Below are 16,575 nucleotides of genomic sequence, written 5' to 3'. Positions count from 1 at the left end.
CCATTTCCCCAGGAGCGAAAGCAAGCCCTTGTCGAGGCGCCAGAATGCAGCGCACTTAGCACCCAGCCAAGCCCCAGCCCTTCCCACACCCCCTGCACCCGTGCCATCTGCCTCTGTTCCCAGGTAGGCAGTAACCTGCACAGGTGCACTGTGGGGACCAGGTCACAGGGCAGCAGCTGACCCTGGGAAAGATGGACTGTCCCCACTTGTGTGTGTGTGTGTGTGTGTGTGTGTGTGTGTGTGTGTGTGTTTGCATATATATGCGTGTTTGCACGTGACCTTGGCCCAGCCCGACCCCGGCTGGAAACAGCAGGTGCCTCCTGACCCCAGCTACACCACCTGGAGTTCGGCCAGCCTGGAGGAAAGGGTAACGGTAGGAGGCGGGGGAAAGGGTCCCCCCTCAGGCAGCTCTGGGCTGGCTCCAGGCGCATAAATACCGCAGGCCCAGAGCGAGGGCCACAGAGAGGCAGCCACACACCATGGGGCGCTGGGAGCCGGCGGTCTTGGGCCTCGCCTGCTGGCTGGCTGTAGCGAGTGCGGCGAAGGTAGGCGAGAGCCCAGCAGAGGGGTCGGGCCAGGGGAGGGGGTCCCTCTCTCCTCCGCTGAGCCAGACATGGAAACTGGGGACAGGGCCCAGCCAAGGGAAGACAGGCAGAGTCACTGGCAGAAAGAGCCAGACTGAGAAAGAGAACCCGACAACAGACGTATCAGCCTTTCCCGGGCGCTTACTCTGCATTTCGTGTTTTGCCCTTCGCGGGATAACTCAGGCTGCCAGATAAAATACTGGGTGCCCAATTCAACTTGAATGTCACATAAACCACGAGTCATTTTTGGTGTATGTTCCACCCAATATTTAGGACATACACTAAAAAAAATCATTATTTATCTGAAATTCAAGTGTAACTGGGCAGCCTGAACTTCTATTTGCTGAGTCGGCAACGTGACCCACAACACCCCTCTGGCTCCTTCCCCTCTCTAGAGATGTCAACGTTGTCCCTCTTTTCCAGAAGGGGAGACAGGGGCCCAGAGCAGACAAGGGGTTTGCCCAACATCACACAGCCACAGGGGCTGAGCAGGAGCCTGGAACCTGGGCTAGTCCAACCCTGGAGTCTGGCTCGAGGTGTAACCTCCATCTCCCGGTCCCCCACCCGCCTGCTTGCTACAGCTCCCCTCCCCAGTGAGAGTCAGGAGGCCCAGCCAACCCTCCTGGGGCGGCCATACCGTCTGAGCTCCCTCACTGCCCTCCTGCAGCATGAGGGACACGGGGCGGGGAAACACTTCCAGGGCGGAGCGAACAGCCACGCGCAGAGCGCACCATGCGGGTCCCGCCACCCTTCAAGCTGCTCTCTCAGGCCCTGCTCTTTCCACCCTCTGCCGTCCCGAGGTTCGAACCCCTGCTGCCTCGTTCTGGGCGCCGTCTGCCCCCGAGAGAAGGTCACTCTCCTTCAGGGGGAGCTCTTTTCTGGGTGCTGAGGGGGCCCTGGTTCCCTCCGCGTTGCTCCAGAGCCAGCGACGCCCCTCCCCACCGGCCTCGAGGGATGGCCAGGGTCCCCATGCCCTGCCCTGCCCTGGGGCCCTCAGGCTGATCTCAGTCACACAGAGCCACTTCTGAGCTGCTCCCCGCCAGGCGCTGACCTGGCCCATGCCCTCTCCCAGCAGCCAGGGAGGCTGATCAGGAAAAATGCCTCGAGGCCGGGGGTGTGTGAGGCTCCTCCGGGACAGGAAGCGGGGAGAGAGAGAGAGAGAGACAGGGGCCAGCCTGGGCTTGCCGCCTGGGCCCAACCCCCAGGCACCCGGCAGGTGTTGCTTCCAGCCCCTTCCTCTCCAGTTCCAGCCCACCTGACCCCCACCCAGCAAGGCAGGGGGCCCCTCTCAGCATAGACTTCAGAGGGCAGCTGGGATCCCGCCAGGCCTGGGACGTGGGGCTGCCCTGCCCCTGCCCACCTGGAACCGAGCGCAGGTGAGAGCCAGGAAGCATGGACCTGTGCTCACCCTGGGCCACGGGGTGAAGCGCTGGGAGGGGAGAAGGGCCGGCCCTGAGTTCAGACAGTTTCCCAGCGGTGACTTCAAACAGGAAAGCCTCAGTGTTCCCTCCAGGAACAATGGGTAGATGAGCACCAGCCCGCGGGATGCTGGTGAGGACTGGACGCATTGGTCCGCGGGGGGCCGGCTCCGCACAAGGGCTGGATATGCAGCAGCGGTGCCGGCGGCCTTGGGGGGCAGGGTTCTTTCCCGGCTTGGAGCACAGGGGCTGTGAGGACTTGAGGGGACACCGTTGGGGGAGATGAGCAGAGGAGAAAGACGGGCCCACCGCTCAGGGAGCGCACGGCTGGGCGTGAAACATTCAGTGTCCACGGTGCTCCTGTCACTGCTGGCAGCTGGACAAGCAAACGGGCCACGAGGGAGATACTGTCGTCACCCATCTTACAGGAGGGGAAACTGAGGCTCAAGGGCACAGGCGGCCACAGCAAGAATCCAAACCTCCACCCCACCTGTCCCGGCCTTCTTGGAAGGCTTTCCTGAGGACACACTGCTTGAACCAGGCTCCTTTGAGATTCAGGGAGCAGGACACCCAGGGGGCGAGTGGGGAGTGAGTCCCCTCCTCAAGCAATGGGGGCAGGTGGCAGGGGCCTCGGTCTCAGGTGCAGATGGGCCCCTCCTTGAAGCTGTCTCTGGGGAGCCTCTGGGCACCCGGGGCCTGCGGGTGGGCTCCCTGCCCCCAGGGGCTGACCAGCCCAAGCCCCCCTGATCTCCCGCCTCCCATCCCAGCTGGGTGCCGTGTACACGGAGGGCGGCTTCGTGGAAGGAGTCAACAAGAAGCTGGGCCTCTTTGGCAACTATGTCGACATCTTCAAGGGCATCCCCTATGCCGCCGCCCCCAAGCCCCTGGAGAACCCACAGCGACACCCCGGCTGGCAAGGTGGGAGTGGGTGAGGGTGGGGCAGGCCCTGTGGCTGGTGGGCCCATCCTCACCCCAACCCCTCCGGCCGTCCCCAGGAACCCTGAAGGCCAAGGACTTCAAGAAGCGATGCCTGCAGGCCACCATCACCCAGGACAGCACCTACGGGAAAGAGGACTGCCTCTACCTCAACATCTGGGTCCCCCAGGGCAGGAAGGAAGGTCTGCTCTCCCCACACACCCTCCAGCTCCCCTCGCCCTGCAGGAAGCCCCCAAGTAGCCAGAGGCCCGGTCCCTGCCCCTGGGTTGTGTCTGGGGGCTTCAGAGCTGAACTTCCCTGACATCAGCACAGAGCGGGGAGGGGGCTCATCTGGGGTCCCCGGGCCTGCTCCCCCCCCCCTCAGTCTCCCGGAACCTGCCCGTCATGGTCTGGATCTACGGAGGTGGCTTCCTCGTGGGGTCCAGCCAAGGGGCCAACTTCCTCAGCAACTACCTGTACGACGGGGAGGAGATCGCCACTCGGGGCAACGTCATCGTGGTCAGTTTCAACTACCGCGTCGGCCCCCTGGGTTTCCTCAGCACCGGAGACTCCAACCTGCCAGGTCCGCCGGGCACCGGGCGCACTGGGTGTGGGAGTGAGCGTGCCCAGCCCCCAAGCTCTGAGCCCAGCGGGGACGCCCCTTGGCAACCCTTGTTCTGAAACAACTCCCGACATCCCCCTAGAAAGGCCCAGAATCCCATCTGCAGAGTGAGGGAGCTGGAGCTGGACCGTGAGACACAGCTGTAGCCAAAGAGAAGAGGTTGCCAGCCAGATACAGAGAGCGCCGCGGGGAGGGGCAGGGAGGCAAGTGAAAGAGACAGGGGCTGGGACACCGAGGCAGTGACTCGGGACACAGAAGCCCCAGGACAGACAAGAGGGAGTGTGGCCCAGCGGGAGACAGCTGAGCGGCCCTGGCCCTCCGCACCCCCTCCCGAGCCTGGGACCCCCTCCCACAGCTCCCAGCCCGCCAGCCTCCTGGGGACGCTGCAGGACGTAACATCCTGGGGCTCCAGAGGGTCTCCGCACAGTCAGGGACGTGCTCATCCCACCCACACGGACAGCGCACCTTGTGTGGGCCAGGCCCCTAGCACCCCGGTCGGGGCCGAGGGTCCCCGCTGAAGGCCCTTGCCCTGTCCCCAGGTAACTATGGCCTTCGGGACCAGCACATGGCCATCGCTTGGGTGAAGAGGAACATTGCAGCCTTTGGGGGAGACCCTGACAACATCACCATCTTTGGGGAATCAGCCGGAGGGGCCAGCGTCTCTCTGCAGGTCTGGGGACCCCGAAGGAGGGGCCTGCCCCCAAGGGTGTGGGAGGGGGTGATGCAGATAGGGAGTAGGGGGGCTGGAGCTGACGTGTGGGGTGTCCTTGGCCGAGCCCTGGAGACGGGGGTTGGGGGCGGGCGAGGTTGGTGACAGGACCTCTGTGTATTGCAGACCCTCTCTCCCTACAACAAGGGCCTCATCAAGAGAGCCATCAGCCAGAGTGGTGTGGCACTGTGCCCCTGGGCCATCCAGAAGAACCCCCTCTTCTGGGCCAAAAAGGTAAAAGGAGGAGCTGTGGGGCGGGGAGGAGCCTTCCTCCTTTCCACTCTCTGTCCTGGACCCCGTGTTCTCTGCCCTGAGCACCGCCTCTCCCCAACCCCCAGATCGCAGAGAAGGTGGGCTGTCCCTTGAACGATACTGGCAGGATGGCCAGGTGTCTGAAGGTCACTGACCCCCGTGCCCTGACATTGGCCTATAAGATGCCCCTGGCAGGCATGGAGTGTGAGTAGGGGCTGCTGGGCGGGGGACACGGGGGCTCCACATTGGGCGCCAGGTCTGATCCTGGCTCTGTCGCCAGCTCGCTGGCGTCCCCAGGCAGCCTGCTGCCACCACTGCCCTTGCAGGCCTCAGTGGCCTCGGCCGTAAGGGGAGGAGGGGCCGTTCTTTCCTCTTGTCTTCGGTGGGTCACGACCCCTTCGAGAAGCTGATGAATGTTTGGTCTCCATTCCCCCAACAACGCACACATGTGCAGTCATCTGTACACAATTTTTGGCAGACTCGTGGACCCCAGACCAAGAGCCTCTGTACTAGATGAACATTCATTCTTTCCTCCACTCATTCGTTCAACAACATTTCCTGAACACCCGCTGTAGCATTTGGCCCTTCCAGCTCTGCTACTCTGTACCCCAGGAAGGTCAGGGGGACCCCAGCAGCAAAATCCTATGAGTGTCAGTCTCATCAGCCCAGTAGGTGAGAATTCTCTCTTGCTCCTTCTTCTAAGGCAAAGCATGATGGGACCCCATCGTTTGTATTTTACCTAATGTGAATTAAACCATAAGTGCTAGGCAAAATGAAACCAAAGCAAACAACATGGCCCCAAATGCAAACCAACTTCATGTCTGAGGGTTCCGCGTCTGGGGAGTCAACCAACTGAAGATGGAAAACGTTAAAACAAAAAATTCCAGGAAGTTCCCAAAAGCAAAACTTGAGTTTGCCTCCCGCTGGCAACTATTCACATAACGTGTGCATGGCATTTACAACTATTTACATAGCATTTACATTGTATTAAGTATTATAAGTAATCTAGAAATGATTTAAAGTACGCAGGTAAACGTGGGTAGGTTATATGCAAACACTGCACCATTTTATATAAGAGACTTGAGCACCTGGATTTTGGTGTCCTGGTAGCAATACCCGTGGATTTGCAGAAATGCGACTCTATTTCCTTTTGAGCTGAACTGGAGGGAAAACGGGCCAGGCCTAATGAAGGCAGGACAACCCTCTGCCCTAAGCCAGCCATATGGTCCTTCCCAGGCCAGTTCAGGGGTCTCGCGCCATTTCCGGCTAACACACTGGAACCCAGCGCGGAGAGGGGGCACTCTTTCTCCATCGGTCCCCTCAATGATTTCGAGGTCTTCCTCCCCCCTGATTTAGGCCCAGCAAGAAAAGAGGGACACAAAAGGGACATCAGCTGCAGCGAGAGGACAGTCTTGGTCCCTGAACCAGTGGTTCTCAACCTGGGCGATTTTGTGCCCGGGGAACACGTGGCAGAGTCTGGAGACACTTTTGGTGGTCGCAGCTGGGGAGAGGGTGTTACCTGGTGTCCAGTGGGTCAAGGCCAGGGAGGCTGCTGAACACCCTGCACTGTGCAGGACGGCCCCTACGACAGAACGATCGGGCCCGAATGTCAGTCGCGAGGAGCCCTGGTCTCCATCAAAGGAGGCAGATCTCCACCGCGGCCTCAGGATGGAGTCAGCTCCTGTCCCGGAGGTTGAGGGGCAGGGCAGGTGGGTACCGGAAGGTGTGAAAACCTGCTGCTCTCCCCCGCTCCCCCCCAGACCCCCTGGTAAACTACCTGGGCTTCCTCCCTGTCATCGACGGAGACTTCCTCCCCAGTGACCCCATCAACCTGTACGCCAACGCTGCGGACATTGACTACATAGCAGGCACCAACAACATGGACGCCCACGTCTTCGCCAGCGTGGAGATGCCGGACATCAACAAGGACAAACGGGCCATCACAGAGTAAGGGGGGTGGTGGCACAGGGACGGTGCCCCGGGGCAGCTGGGGGGAGGCATAGACAGAATGAGGAAGGGAGCACCGTGGCAGGGATGGGGGGGGGGTCGCCCGTGGCCTTCTGTGGCATAGGGGTGCAGATACCCTCCTGTGGGCATGGGGTGGAGGATCCAGTGTCAGCCTGGACTCTGCAGGGAGGACTTCTACAAGCTGGTCAGCGGGTTCACCATCACCAAGGGGCCCAGGGGTGCCAACGCCACCTTTGACTTCTACACCAAGCCCTGGGCCCGAGACTCGTCCCAGGAGAACAAGAAGAAGACCGTGGTGCACTTGGAGACCGACATCCTCTTCCTGATGCCCACGGAGATCGCTGTGGCCCAGCACAAGACCAACGCCAAGTGAGGAGGGGGGCGCGGGGCTGGCCCACCTGGGATCACGCACCTTGCCAGCGAGGTCTGGCAGGTGGGTGGCTCCCAGGTGTCCGAGAGGCCTGGGAAAGGCATGCTCAGTCCCCGCCTGTGCCTGCACCATCTACCAGGCCTGACGGGGCTTGAGAGGGTCCCTCTTCCCCTCCCAGCCTTGAGGGCTTTACAAAACCCTCCTGTGAGCCTCTGCCCAGTGCAGCCCTGCACGCTCTCCCACACCCCATAGCTCTCCCCATCGGAAAGTCCTTGAGGCTGCCTTCCATCCCTCATGCTGTGTAGAAGGAGGGCAACACTGAGTGATGTTCTCTGCTGTGGGTTTCGAATTTGCCAACTTTCAAAATAAGCCTGTGGTCACATTAAAAACCTCCACACAATAACAGCCGGTGAAAATAAAAAATAAGTTAGGAATGCTTAAAAAGTAGAAAGATAAAATTACACCTAGAAGTCTGGGATGAAAGCTTTGCAATAAATTTAGCTCTGAGGTTCCTATCAGTCAAAGCAAAAAGGGAAACATCTGAGGGCATATACTACCTTGTCCAATCAAATCAAGAATACAAATTCATTTGCAGAGAAAAAGAATTTTTTTTTTTTTTTTTTTTTTTGGTTGTGCCGTGCAGCATGCGGGATCTTAGTTCCCTGACCAGGGACTGAACCCGTGCTCCCTGCAGTGGAAGCGTGGAGTCTTAACCACTGGATCGCCACGGAAGTCACAAAAACAATCTTTCTTGATACTGAATTATGAAAGGAAGACGCCTCCCCATGTTTGGTGGAGGCGAAGAATAAATACAATTGAAATTGTAGAACCCATGAAGTCATACATTTGGCCACAGCTTTCCTTCCCCCAGGTGTAATGATCCAGATCCTTCCTGAGTCTTTTTTAAAAATATACTTTATATTTATTTATCTATCTATTTATTTATTTTGTCCATACCACGTGGCTTGCGGGATCTTAGTCCCCCGACCAGGGATTGAACCCGAGCCCTCGGCAGTGAAAGCGCCGCGTCGTAAGCACTGCACCACCAGGGAATTCCCCTTCCGAGTCTTGTGGGAACTCCCTAGACCCTTCCCTGCTCTCCCCATGGCCTTCCCCTGGGGCCCCATCTCCGGGGCGGGCGGCCCTAGGTGTACACCCTGCCAACGTGGGTGGTCTCCACTGCCCTCCTCAGGAGCGCCAAGACCTACAGCTACCTATTCTCCCAACCGTCTCGGATGCCCACCTACCCCCGCTGGGTGGGGGCTGATCACGCAGACGACCTCCAGTACGTCTTCGGGAAGCCCTTTGCCACCCCGCTGGGCTACCGGCCCCAAGACAGGACCGTCTCCAAGGCCATGATCGCCTACTGGACCAACTTTGCCAGAACTGGGTAAGGCAGCGGTGAGGGTGGCCTCCTGCCACCTTGCCCTGCAGGGCTGGGGTCCAGTCCCTGTTCCCTCACTTACACTTAACCTCCCTGAGCCTCGGTACCCCCGTCTGTGTAAGGCTCAGAGCTCCTGGCTGGGCCTCAGGATGCACACGTGCCCAGCCAGTGCCCAGGAGACAGGGAAGTGCTTACGGGGCAAAGGGTGGAGAACTGCCCAGGAGAGCCGGGGCAGAGCCGGGCCAGGGACCTGGGTCTCCAGCCTGCCGTGAGCCCCTGGGCCCCAGCCAGCTACCCAGCCTTTTTTCTCACTCTGCAGGGACCCTAACATGGGCCACTCGCCTGTGCCCACGCACTGGGATCCCTACACCCTGGAAAGTGGCAACTACCTGGAAATCAACAAGAAGATGGATGGCAGCTCCATGAAGCAGCACCTAAGGGCCGATTACCTGCAGTACTGGACCGTGACCTACCAGGCACTGCCCACGGTGACCGGCGAGGGGGCCACCCCCGCGCCCACCGCGGGCGACTCTGAGGCCACCACCGCGGGCGACTCTGAGGCCACCCCCGCGCCCACCGCGGGCGACTCTGAGGCCACCACCGCGGGCGACTCTGAGGCCACCCCCGCGCCCACCGCGGGCAACTCTGAGGCCACCCCTGCGCCCACCGCGGGCGACTCTGAGGCCGCGCCCACCGCGGGCGACTCTGAGGCCACCCCCGCCCCCACCGCGGGCGACTCTGAGGCCACCACCGCGGGCAACTCTGAGGCCACCCCTGCGCCCACCGCGGGCGACTCTAAGGTGGCTCAGATGCCCATAGTCATTGGCTTCTAAGGTCCTTGACCTCCAGAGGCCACAGGGTGTGACCCTACGGCCCACCTTCCCTCCCAAGCTCTTCCTAAATAAAGCTTCATCCCTCTCTGTCTGGCATCTCATTTTGCTCCCAAGACCCAGCTGGAGGAAGGGGGGCCCTCAGCTCTCATGACAGCACCAGGAGCCCGGCCCAAGGGTTTCACCCTGATCTGTCAGCCCTCAAGCTCCAGGAAGCCGACAGGACCATCCTCATTTTGGAGAGGAGGAAACAGGTTCAAAGAAGTGAAGCGTCAGGGCCAGGGCTGGGATTCCGGTGTGGATCCCTCCACACAAGGCTGCTGGCTCCGAGGGGCGGGGCTCTGCAGGCGGTGGGGCCTCTGGACCAGCGGAGCCCAGCCACGGCCAGGTCCTGTGGGGTGCGGGGAGGGACCTCTGTGTTCTAACTACAGTCTGCCTCCAGCTGGATGCGAGTCAGTGAGAGGGTAAAGCATTGCACCGGAAGGATCAGAAGCAAAGGGTGCAAGAGAACTGGGCGTTGGGCAGTGCCCGATGTCTCTGGCAGAGTCGGCGGGGGGAGGCAGAGGTCAGAGTCGGGGTCATCTCCACCTCTGGGAGTCTAGCCCAGGCACATGCCCAAGGTCATCAGGGCAAGATTCAAACCCAGAGACTCCACAGCCAGCGCTTGCAACCATGTTGGGGCTTCCCCTCCCCGCTCCCCTCCATTCTTCAGTCACTGTGGGGTGGGGGTGAGGGATCAGAGATTCCGGAGTCCTGAGCAGCTCAGCCTGGGGGCGGGGGGTGGGGGGAGTGGGTGCAATAGCACCGGGGGTCAGCCGGCCACCCTCCCTCTCCAGCAACAGATGGAAGGCTGAGCCTGGGCAGCGAGTCCTGCAGCCCCACGCAGCAGAGCTGAACAGGGGGCAAACCTGGCCCCCCGAGGAGCAGGCAGGGGTCACCCCAGGCTGGCCTGTGACCACCTTGGCGGCTCTGGGCTTCCTGGCCTGGTCGGGTGTAAAAGACGGGAGGAGACAGCCCCTCGCTGCGGTGTGGGCTCTCCCGGTCACTAGCCCTGCTCTCGCCGATGGAGCCCAAGGATGCGATGTATCCCTGCTCTGCACGCACGTGACTTCTGTAAGTGTTTCTGCCTGCTGGGTCTGCTCTCAGGAGCCTCCTCCGGGCCTGGACAGTGCTGCAACGCGGTACTTCTCTCCCTTGCTGGGGGAGAGAACAGTTGTGCCCATCATTCAGGAAATCACGTCCCTGGATGGCTGGGCCACATCACAATGGCCGGCATCCAGGTGTGTGCTCAGTCCCTAGGCTGCACGGGCCTCCCTGGCAGGGGCGAGCCCTGCTGTGTGTCTGGGTGACACCCGCAGCCGTCGGGACAACTTGGGGAGACGCCTCGTAATTCGTCTGGCTCTTGCCTTTCCAGGCTTTATCCAGGGGATGAAGCTGAAAATACCAAAGTGCGGGCCAGAGGCCTGTCCGGAGTCCTGGAGGCTCCCTGATGGGCCAAGTGGTAACCCTTTAACTCCTCTCATGATGAAGCCCCGGGGGAACGCGCAGGTGAGCTCAGGTCAGAGTCTGTTTACCACCCTGACGAGACGTGGTGCTTCAGTATGTCGTTGGCAAGGCTGTGCCCAAGCGTGTCTGTGGGTTGGCAGTCTTGGGGGCATCCCCCCTCCCCGCCCCCATGCCTCATCTTTCAACCTTCCCCGCGGGAAAGGTTCAAACAACCCCCCTCCCCGTGACATAACCACAACACAGACTTGGACAAAAAAACGCAGCCATTCTGGGGGACTCTGCAAGCTCTAAGGGCTCCGGCCCAGCGAGCCTTTAGGACATAGTCAGTACCAACACAACTGCCTTTGTAAACTGGTGATTGTGTAAGACGGTGGACCTCAGAACCACACGGCCTCTGACTTTATCTTGGCTAGAGAGGGACAATGCAGGGGTCCTTCATTGGCAGGAATCAGTCTCCTTACCCTGGCAAACCAGCACTCACCCGGGATTCATCAGACGCCAGCCCGGATGAGTGGCCACCACATGCCGGACAGAGAGAGGCAGGACGCCTTCTAGCGAGTTTCTGGGTGAAATCAATTGTGTGAAGAGTTGCAGAAAATCCTAGAGTTGCTGGAAATCCTAGTTCACAAGAGCAGAAATGCTTAAGGAACGAGGCCCAGCTATAGCCTTAAAAGCTGCATCACAAACACTTCCCCCCCCACGACGTGAAACCAGCAGGAAAAGGAATTCTGATGTCAGAGGCAAGGATTCCAGGAGGTCGAGGGTCGATCACAGGGCCCTGGAGGATGCAGAGTCCCCTGCTGTCCATAGTCCACTGGCTAATAATGACCCCCTGGCCTGTTCCTTCCCACACTGCACTTTTGATCTGTTGACAATTTCTCCCCACTTACTGATGAAATTCCAGAGTTTGACCTTGAAATCTACAAGTGGTAGACTGGTGGTCAAGACACTCTAACAGGACAAGGAGAAAATGCTCCCTCTTCCTGGAAAGCTGTAGAAATCAGTTTGTATATGTCAATCCCAGTCTACTACATATAATATAGATAACTAATAAGAACCTACTGTATAGCATTCTGAACTCTACTCAGTACCCTGTAATAACCTATATGGGAAAAGAATCTAAAAAAGAGTGGATGTATGTATAATTGATTCACTTTGCTGTGCAGCAGAAACGAACACAACATTGTAAATCAACTATACTCCAATAAAAATTAATTTAAAAAAAATATTTTGCCAATAAGAAAAAAAAGAAAAGCAGCTTGGGAGGAAGTTATTTTTTTAAAAACTGGGATAAAAATATATATAACATAAAAATGTTAATTTTATAAACAAACATTTATTTAAATATTAAATTATTAAATAGATTATTTATTTATTTAAAGATTATTTATTTATTTATTTATTTGGCTGTGTCAGGTCTTCATTGCGGCTCTCGGGCTTCTCTCTAGTTGTGCGCAGGCTCCAGAGCGCGCGGGCTTGGTAGTTGCGGCACGCAGGCTCTCTAGTTGTGGCCCACAGGTTTAGTTGCCCTGCAGCATGTGGGGATCTTAGTTCCCCGGCCAGGGATCGAACCCACGTCCCCTGCATTGGAAGGCAGATTCTTAACCACTGGACCACCAGGGAAGTCCCAAATATTTTATTTTTAAAAGTATGATTCAGTGACATTAATTCTATTCACACTGTTGTGCAACCATCACCACTATTTCCAAAACTTTTCATCACCCCAAATAGAAACTTTATACCCATTAACTCCCCATTCCCCCCCCACCTCCACCCCAGTAATCTCTTCTACTTTCTGTTCCAATCAATTTGCCTGTTCCAGATATTTCTTACAAGTGGAATCAGTGTTTTCAAGGTCCATCCACGTTGTAGCATGAATCAGAGCTCCATTCCTTTTTACGTCTGAATGATATTGCTATGCATACCGTTGACGTACAATTGTGCACAGTATTCTCTCATAATCCGTATTTCTGTAAAGTCGGTAGTGGTGTTCCCACTTTCGTTTCAGGTTTTAGTAATTTGAATGTCTTTTTCCCCTTTTTTTTCTTTAGTCAATCTAGCTAGAGGTTTGTTAATTTCACTGATTGCTTTTCAAAGAACCAGCTTTTGGTTTTGTTGATCTTCTCTGTTTTTCTACTCCTCTGTTTCGTTTCCCTCCCCTATAATCTTTATTATTTCCTTCCTTCAGCTAGCTTTGGGTTTAGTTTGCTCTTTTTCTAGTTCTTTAAGGTGTAGAGTTAGGTTACTGATTTGAAATCTTATTTTTTTTTTTTTCAGTACGCGGGCCTCTCACTGTTGTGGCCTCTCCCGTTGCGGAGCACAGGCTCCGGACGCGCAGGCTCAGCGGCCATGGCTCACGGGCCCAGCCGCTCCGCGGCATGTGGGATCTTCCCGGACCGGGGCACGAACCCGCGTCCCCGGCATCGGCAGGCGGACTCTCAACCACCGCACCACCAGGGAAGCCCCTGAAATCTTATTTTTTAATGCAGGCATTGACAGGAGTAAAGTTTCCTCTTTGTACTACTTTTGCCGCATCTATAAGTTTTTGGTACATTGGTTTTGATTCCTTTCATCTCAAGGCATTTTCTAACATCCCTGTGACTTCTTCTTTGACCCACTGGTTGTTAAAGAGTGTGTTGTTTAATTTTCACATATTTATGAGTATTCCAGCTTTCTTCTCCTGTAGATTTCTGGCTTTATTCCACTGTGATTGGAAAAGATGCTTTGTATGATTTCAATCTTTTAAAAATTACTGAGACTTGTTTTGTGGTGTAATACGTGGTCTATGCTTGAGAACACGCCACATGTTCTTGAGAAGGTGTGTTCTCTGTTATATTCTATACACGTTAGCTAGGTCTCATCTGATGTATGGGGTTGTTCAAGCCCTGTTTCCTTACTGGTCTTCTGTCTGGTTGTTCTAGTCATTATTGGAAGTGAGGTCTGAAGTCTCCAACCATCTATTTCTCTCTTCAATTACGTCCACTTTTGCTTCATGTGTTTTGGAGATGTGTATATGTTTACAATTGTTCTATATTCTTGATGGATTGAATCTTTAAGCGATATATACTTTCTCTCTTGTTACCTTTTTGACTTAGTCTATTTTGTCTGATAATAACATAGCCGTTCGGCTACCTTTTGTTTACTATTTTCACAGAATATCCTTTTCCATCCTTTACTTCAACTTTTTCATATCTTTGTAGATAGGTGGATCAGGCTTTTTAAAAATCCATGTTATCACTCTGACTTTTAATTGGAGAGTTTAACCCATTTACATTTACAGTAATTACTGATAAGCATTTTCTTCTTCCATTTAGCTATTTGTTTGTATAACTGTATGTCTTCTACACTTTTTGTTCCTCAATTCCACCACTATTGCTTTTTAAGGATTTGTTTTTTTTTTAATTAAAAAAAAATTTTTGTTTTTGGCCACACCTCGCAGCTTGTGGGATCTTAGTTCCCTGACCAGGGACTGAACCTGGGCCCTTGGCAGTGAAAGTGCAGAGTTCTAATCACTGGACCGCTGGGGAATTCCTTTGGTTGATCTTTTTTTAATAGTGCACCATGTTGATTCCTTTCTTTCCTGTGTATTTCTAAAAAAATATTTTCTTATTGATTGCCTTTGGGATTACAAGGAACATCTTAAACTCCTAACAGTCTAGTTTGAATAATACCAAATTAGTTTCAGTAGTATACGAACATGCAGCTCCTCTGATCTCCATCCCTCCCCCTTTATGTGGCTGTTCTCACAGGTTATGTCTTTATACATTCTGTTCCCATTAACACACTTATACTTATTGTTTTATGAATCTGCGTTTTAAGTCATATAGAAAAAAAAAGAAAAGGTACAAACAAAAGTGCAACAATACAGGCTTTTAGAATTACCTATTAGTTACCTCACCTAGTGTTCTTTACTTTTTCACATGGCTTGGAGTTACAGTCTAGTGCTCTTTCATTCAACCCAAAAGGCTCCCTTTAGCACTCCCTGTAGGCAGGACTATTAATAACAAACTGCCTTAACTTTGTTTATCCGGCAACATCTTAATTTCCCTTCATCCTTAAAGGAGAGTTTACTACATACAGAATTCTTTTTCTTTCAACACTTTATTTTCTATTGTTTTTGGCCACACCGCTTGGCATGCGGGATCTTAGTTCCCTGACTGGAGATTGAACCTGTGCCCCCTGCAGTGGAAGCACACAGTCCTAACCACTGGACTACCAGGGAATTCTCATCTTTCAACACTTTAACTATGTTACTCTACGGCCTTCTGGTTGCCATGGTTTCTAATGAAAAAAATCAGCTGTTAATCTTATTGTGGAGGGACCCCACCCCACCCCTTGCACGTGATTGTTTCTTTCTTGCTGCTTTCAAGATTTCCTTTTTGTCTTTCAACAGTTGTGTTGTAATGTGTCTTGTGTGGCTCTCTTTGAGTTTATCGTGCTTGGAGTTCATTGAGCTTCTTAATGGGTAGATTTATGTCTTTGATCAAATTTGAGATGTTTTCAGCCATTATTTCTTCAAATAATCTCTCTCCTTCTGGGACTGTCTTTATGCATATGCAGTTACATTGGATGGTGTCCCCACAGTCCCTCTGGGTCTGTTCAATCTTCTTCATTCTTTTTCCTTTCTGCTCCTCAGGCAGAATAATGTCCACTGCCTTAGTTCACGGATTCTTTCTTCTGACTGCTCAGATCTGCCACTGAACCCCTCTAGTGAGTTCTTCATTTCAGTTATTGTACTTTTCAGATCCAGAATTTCCACTTGGTTTATTTTTAGAATTTCTATCTCTTTACTAAATTCCCTACATGTTCTTACATTGTTCTCTTGATTTCCTTTAGTTTTTTTTGTCCGTGGCTCCTTTTCGCTCGCCGAACATATTCAAGACAGCTGACTTAAATGTCTCTGACTCGTAATTTTAATGTCTGAGCCTCCTCAGGGATAGTTTCTGTCCAATTCTTTTTTTTTTTTTCCTGTGAACAAGCCCTATTTTTCTGTTTCTTGATACGCTTTGTGATTTGTTGAGACCTGGATATTGAGAATTATAATATCGTAACTCTGGAAATCAGATTCTCCCCCTCCTCAGGGATCGCTTCTGTGGCTTGAGGGCTGCCGTCTTCCGTTTCTGTAGTGACTTTCCCCAACTGTTTTTGCAAGGCCTGTATTCCTTGTTGTGTAGTCACGGCAGCTTCTGCCCCATTGTCTCAGGGGGTCAGTGTGTGACCTGACAGAGATTTCCTTAACAGCTGAAGTTCAGCAGCCACGACCCTTCATCAAGCACTCTGCTGGTTGTTGTGTCTGATGAGGTTCCAGAGTCCCAAAATTGTTGATTCTGATAGTTTTTTTTCCCCAGCTTCATTGTTGTTTCCATGGAGAGACTGATCTTTACTCCACCATTTTCTGTTAAAAACGTTATTTTTATTTATTTAAAAAATATTTATTTGGTTGCACTGGGTCTTAGCTGTGGCACGCGGGCTCCTTAGTTGTGGCATGCGAACTCTTAGTTGTGGCATGCATGTGGGATCTAGTTTCTTGACCAGGGATCGAACCCGGGCCCCCTGCATTGGGAGTGCGGAGCCTTAACCACTGCGCCACCAGGGAAGTCCCCAAAACGTTGTTTTTAAAAACACTGGAATTCCACAGGTTGCTGCTATGCCGTGTGAAAGCACTTCCAAATTCAAATACCAGGGGTTCTGAGGGGCTGTCTCAGCTCATGGCCCAGTTTAATGATACTGAAGTGAACATCTGCTCTGTGAAAGGTGGACTTCTCTGTTTCCTTAAGTGAGCCAGAGAAGGGTGGCTGGCCCTTCTTACTTTTCCTGTCCTTCTTTATTTCCTGTGTAAAATAAACCAATAACCCTGCAAGATTTCCTATTTGAACATGGAATGTGAGAGTCTGTCTCTCACTTCAATGAGCACAGGCAATGAAAGAACAATACCACAACTCCCAGACTATAGTAGAAACAGGATTTTAATATAATATTCAAGTCTAGCATTTGCTATTTACAACAAATAAATATTG

General features: G+C 53.9%; 1 protein-coding gene across 1 annotated transcript; it reads left to right on the top strand.

The window, feature by feature from the left end:
• Nucleotides 1–280: 280 nt before the first annotated feature.
• CEL (carboxyl ester lipase) lies at nucleotides 281–9,055 on the top strand (the record flags this gene model as incomplete). Its single annotated transcript, XM_082843724.1, has 11 exons — nucleotides 281–545; nucleotides 2,770–2,920; nucleotides 2,998–3,120; nucleotides 3,303–3,500; nucleotides 4,079–4,209; nucleotides 4,375–4,482; nucleotides 4,587–4,704; nucleotides 6,261–6,447; nucleotides 6,634–6,837; nucleotides 8,031–8,228; nucleotides 8,542–9,055. Exons 1-11 carry the CDS (start codon nucleotides 480–482, stop codon nucleotides 9,053–9,055), a joined length of 1,998 nt encoding a protein of 665 aa, XP_082699850.1. The 5' UTR covers nucleotides 281–479.
• Between the last annotated feature and the right edge of the window lie 7,520 nt (nucleotides 9,056–16,575).

Source organism: Leucopleurus acutus (assembly GCF_964270905.1).
Source record: "Leucopleurus acutus genome assembly, chromosome: 7".
In the NCBI taxonomy this organism is placed as follows: domain Eukaryota; kingdom Metazoa; phylum Chordata; class Mammalia; order Artiodactyla; family Delphinidae; genus Leucopleurus; species Leucopleurus acutus.
This window is presented reverse-complemented; position numbering and strand designations above follow the sequence as displayed.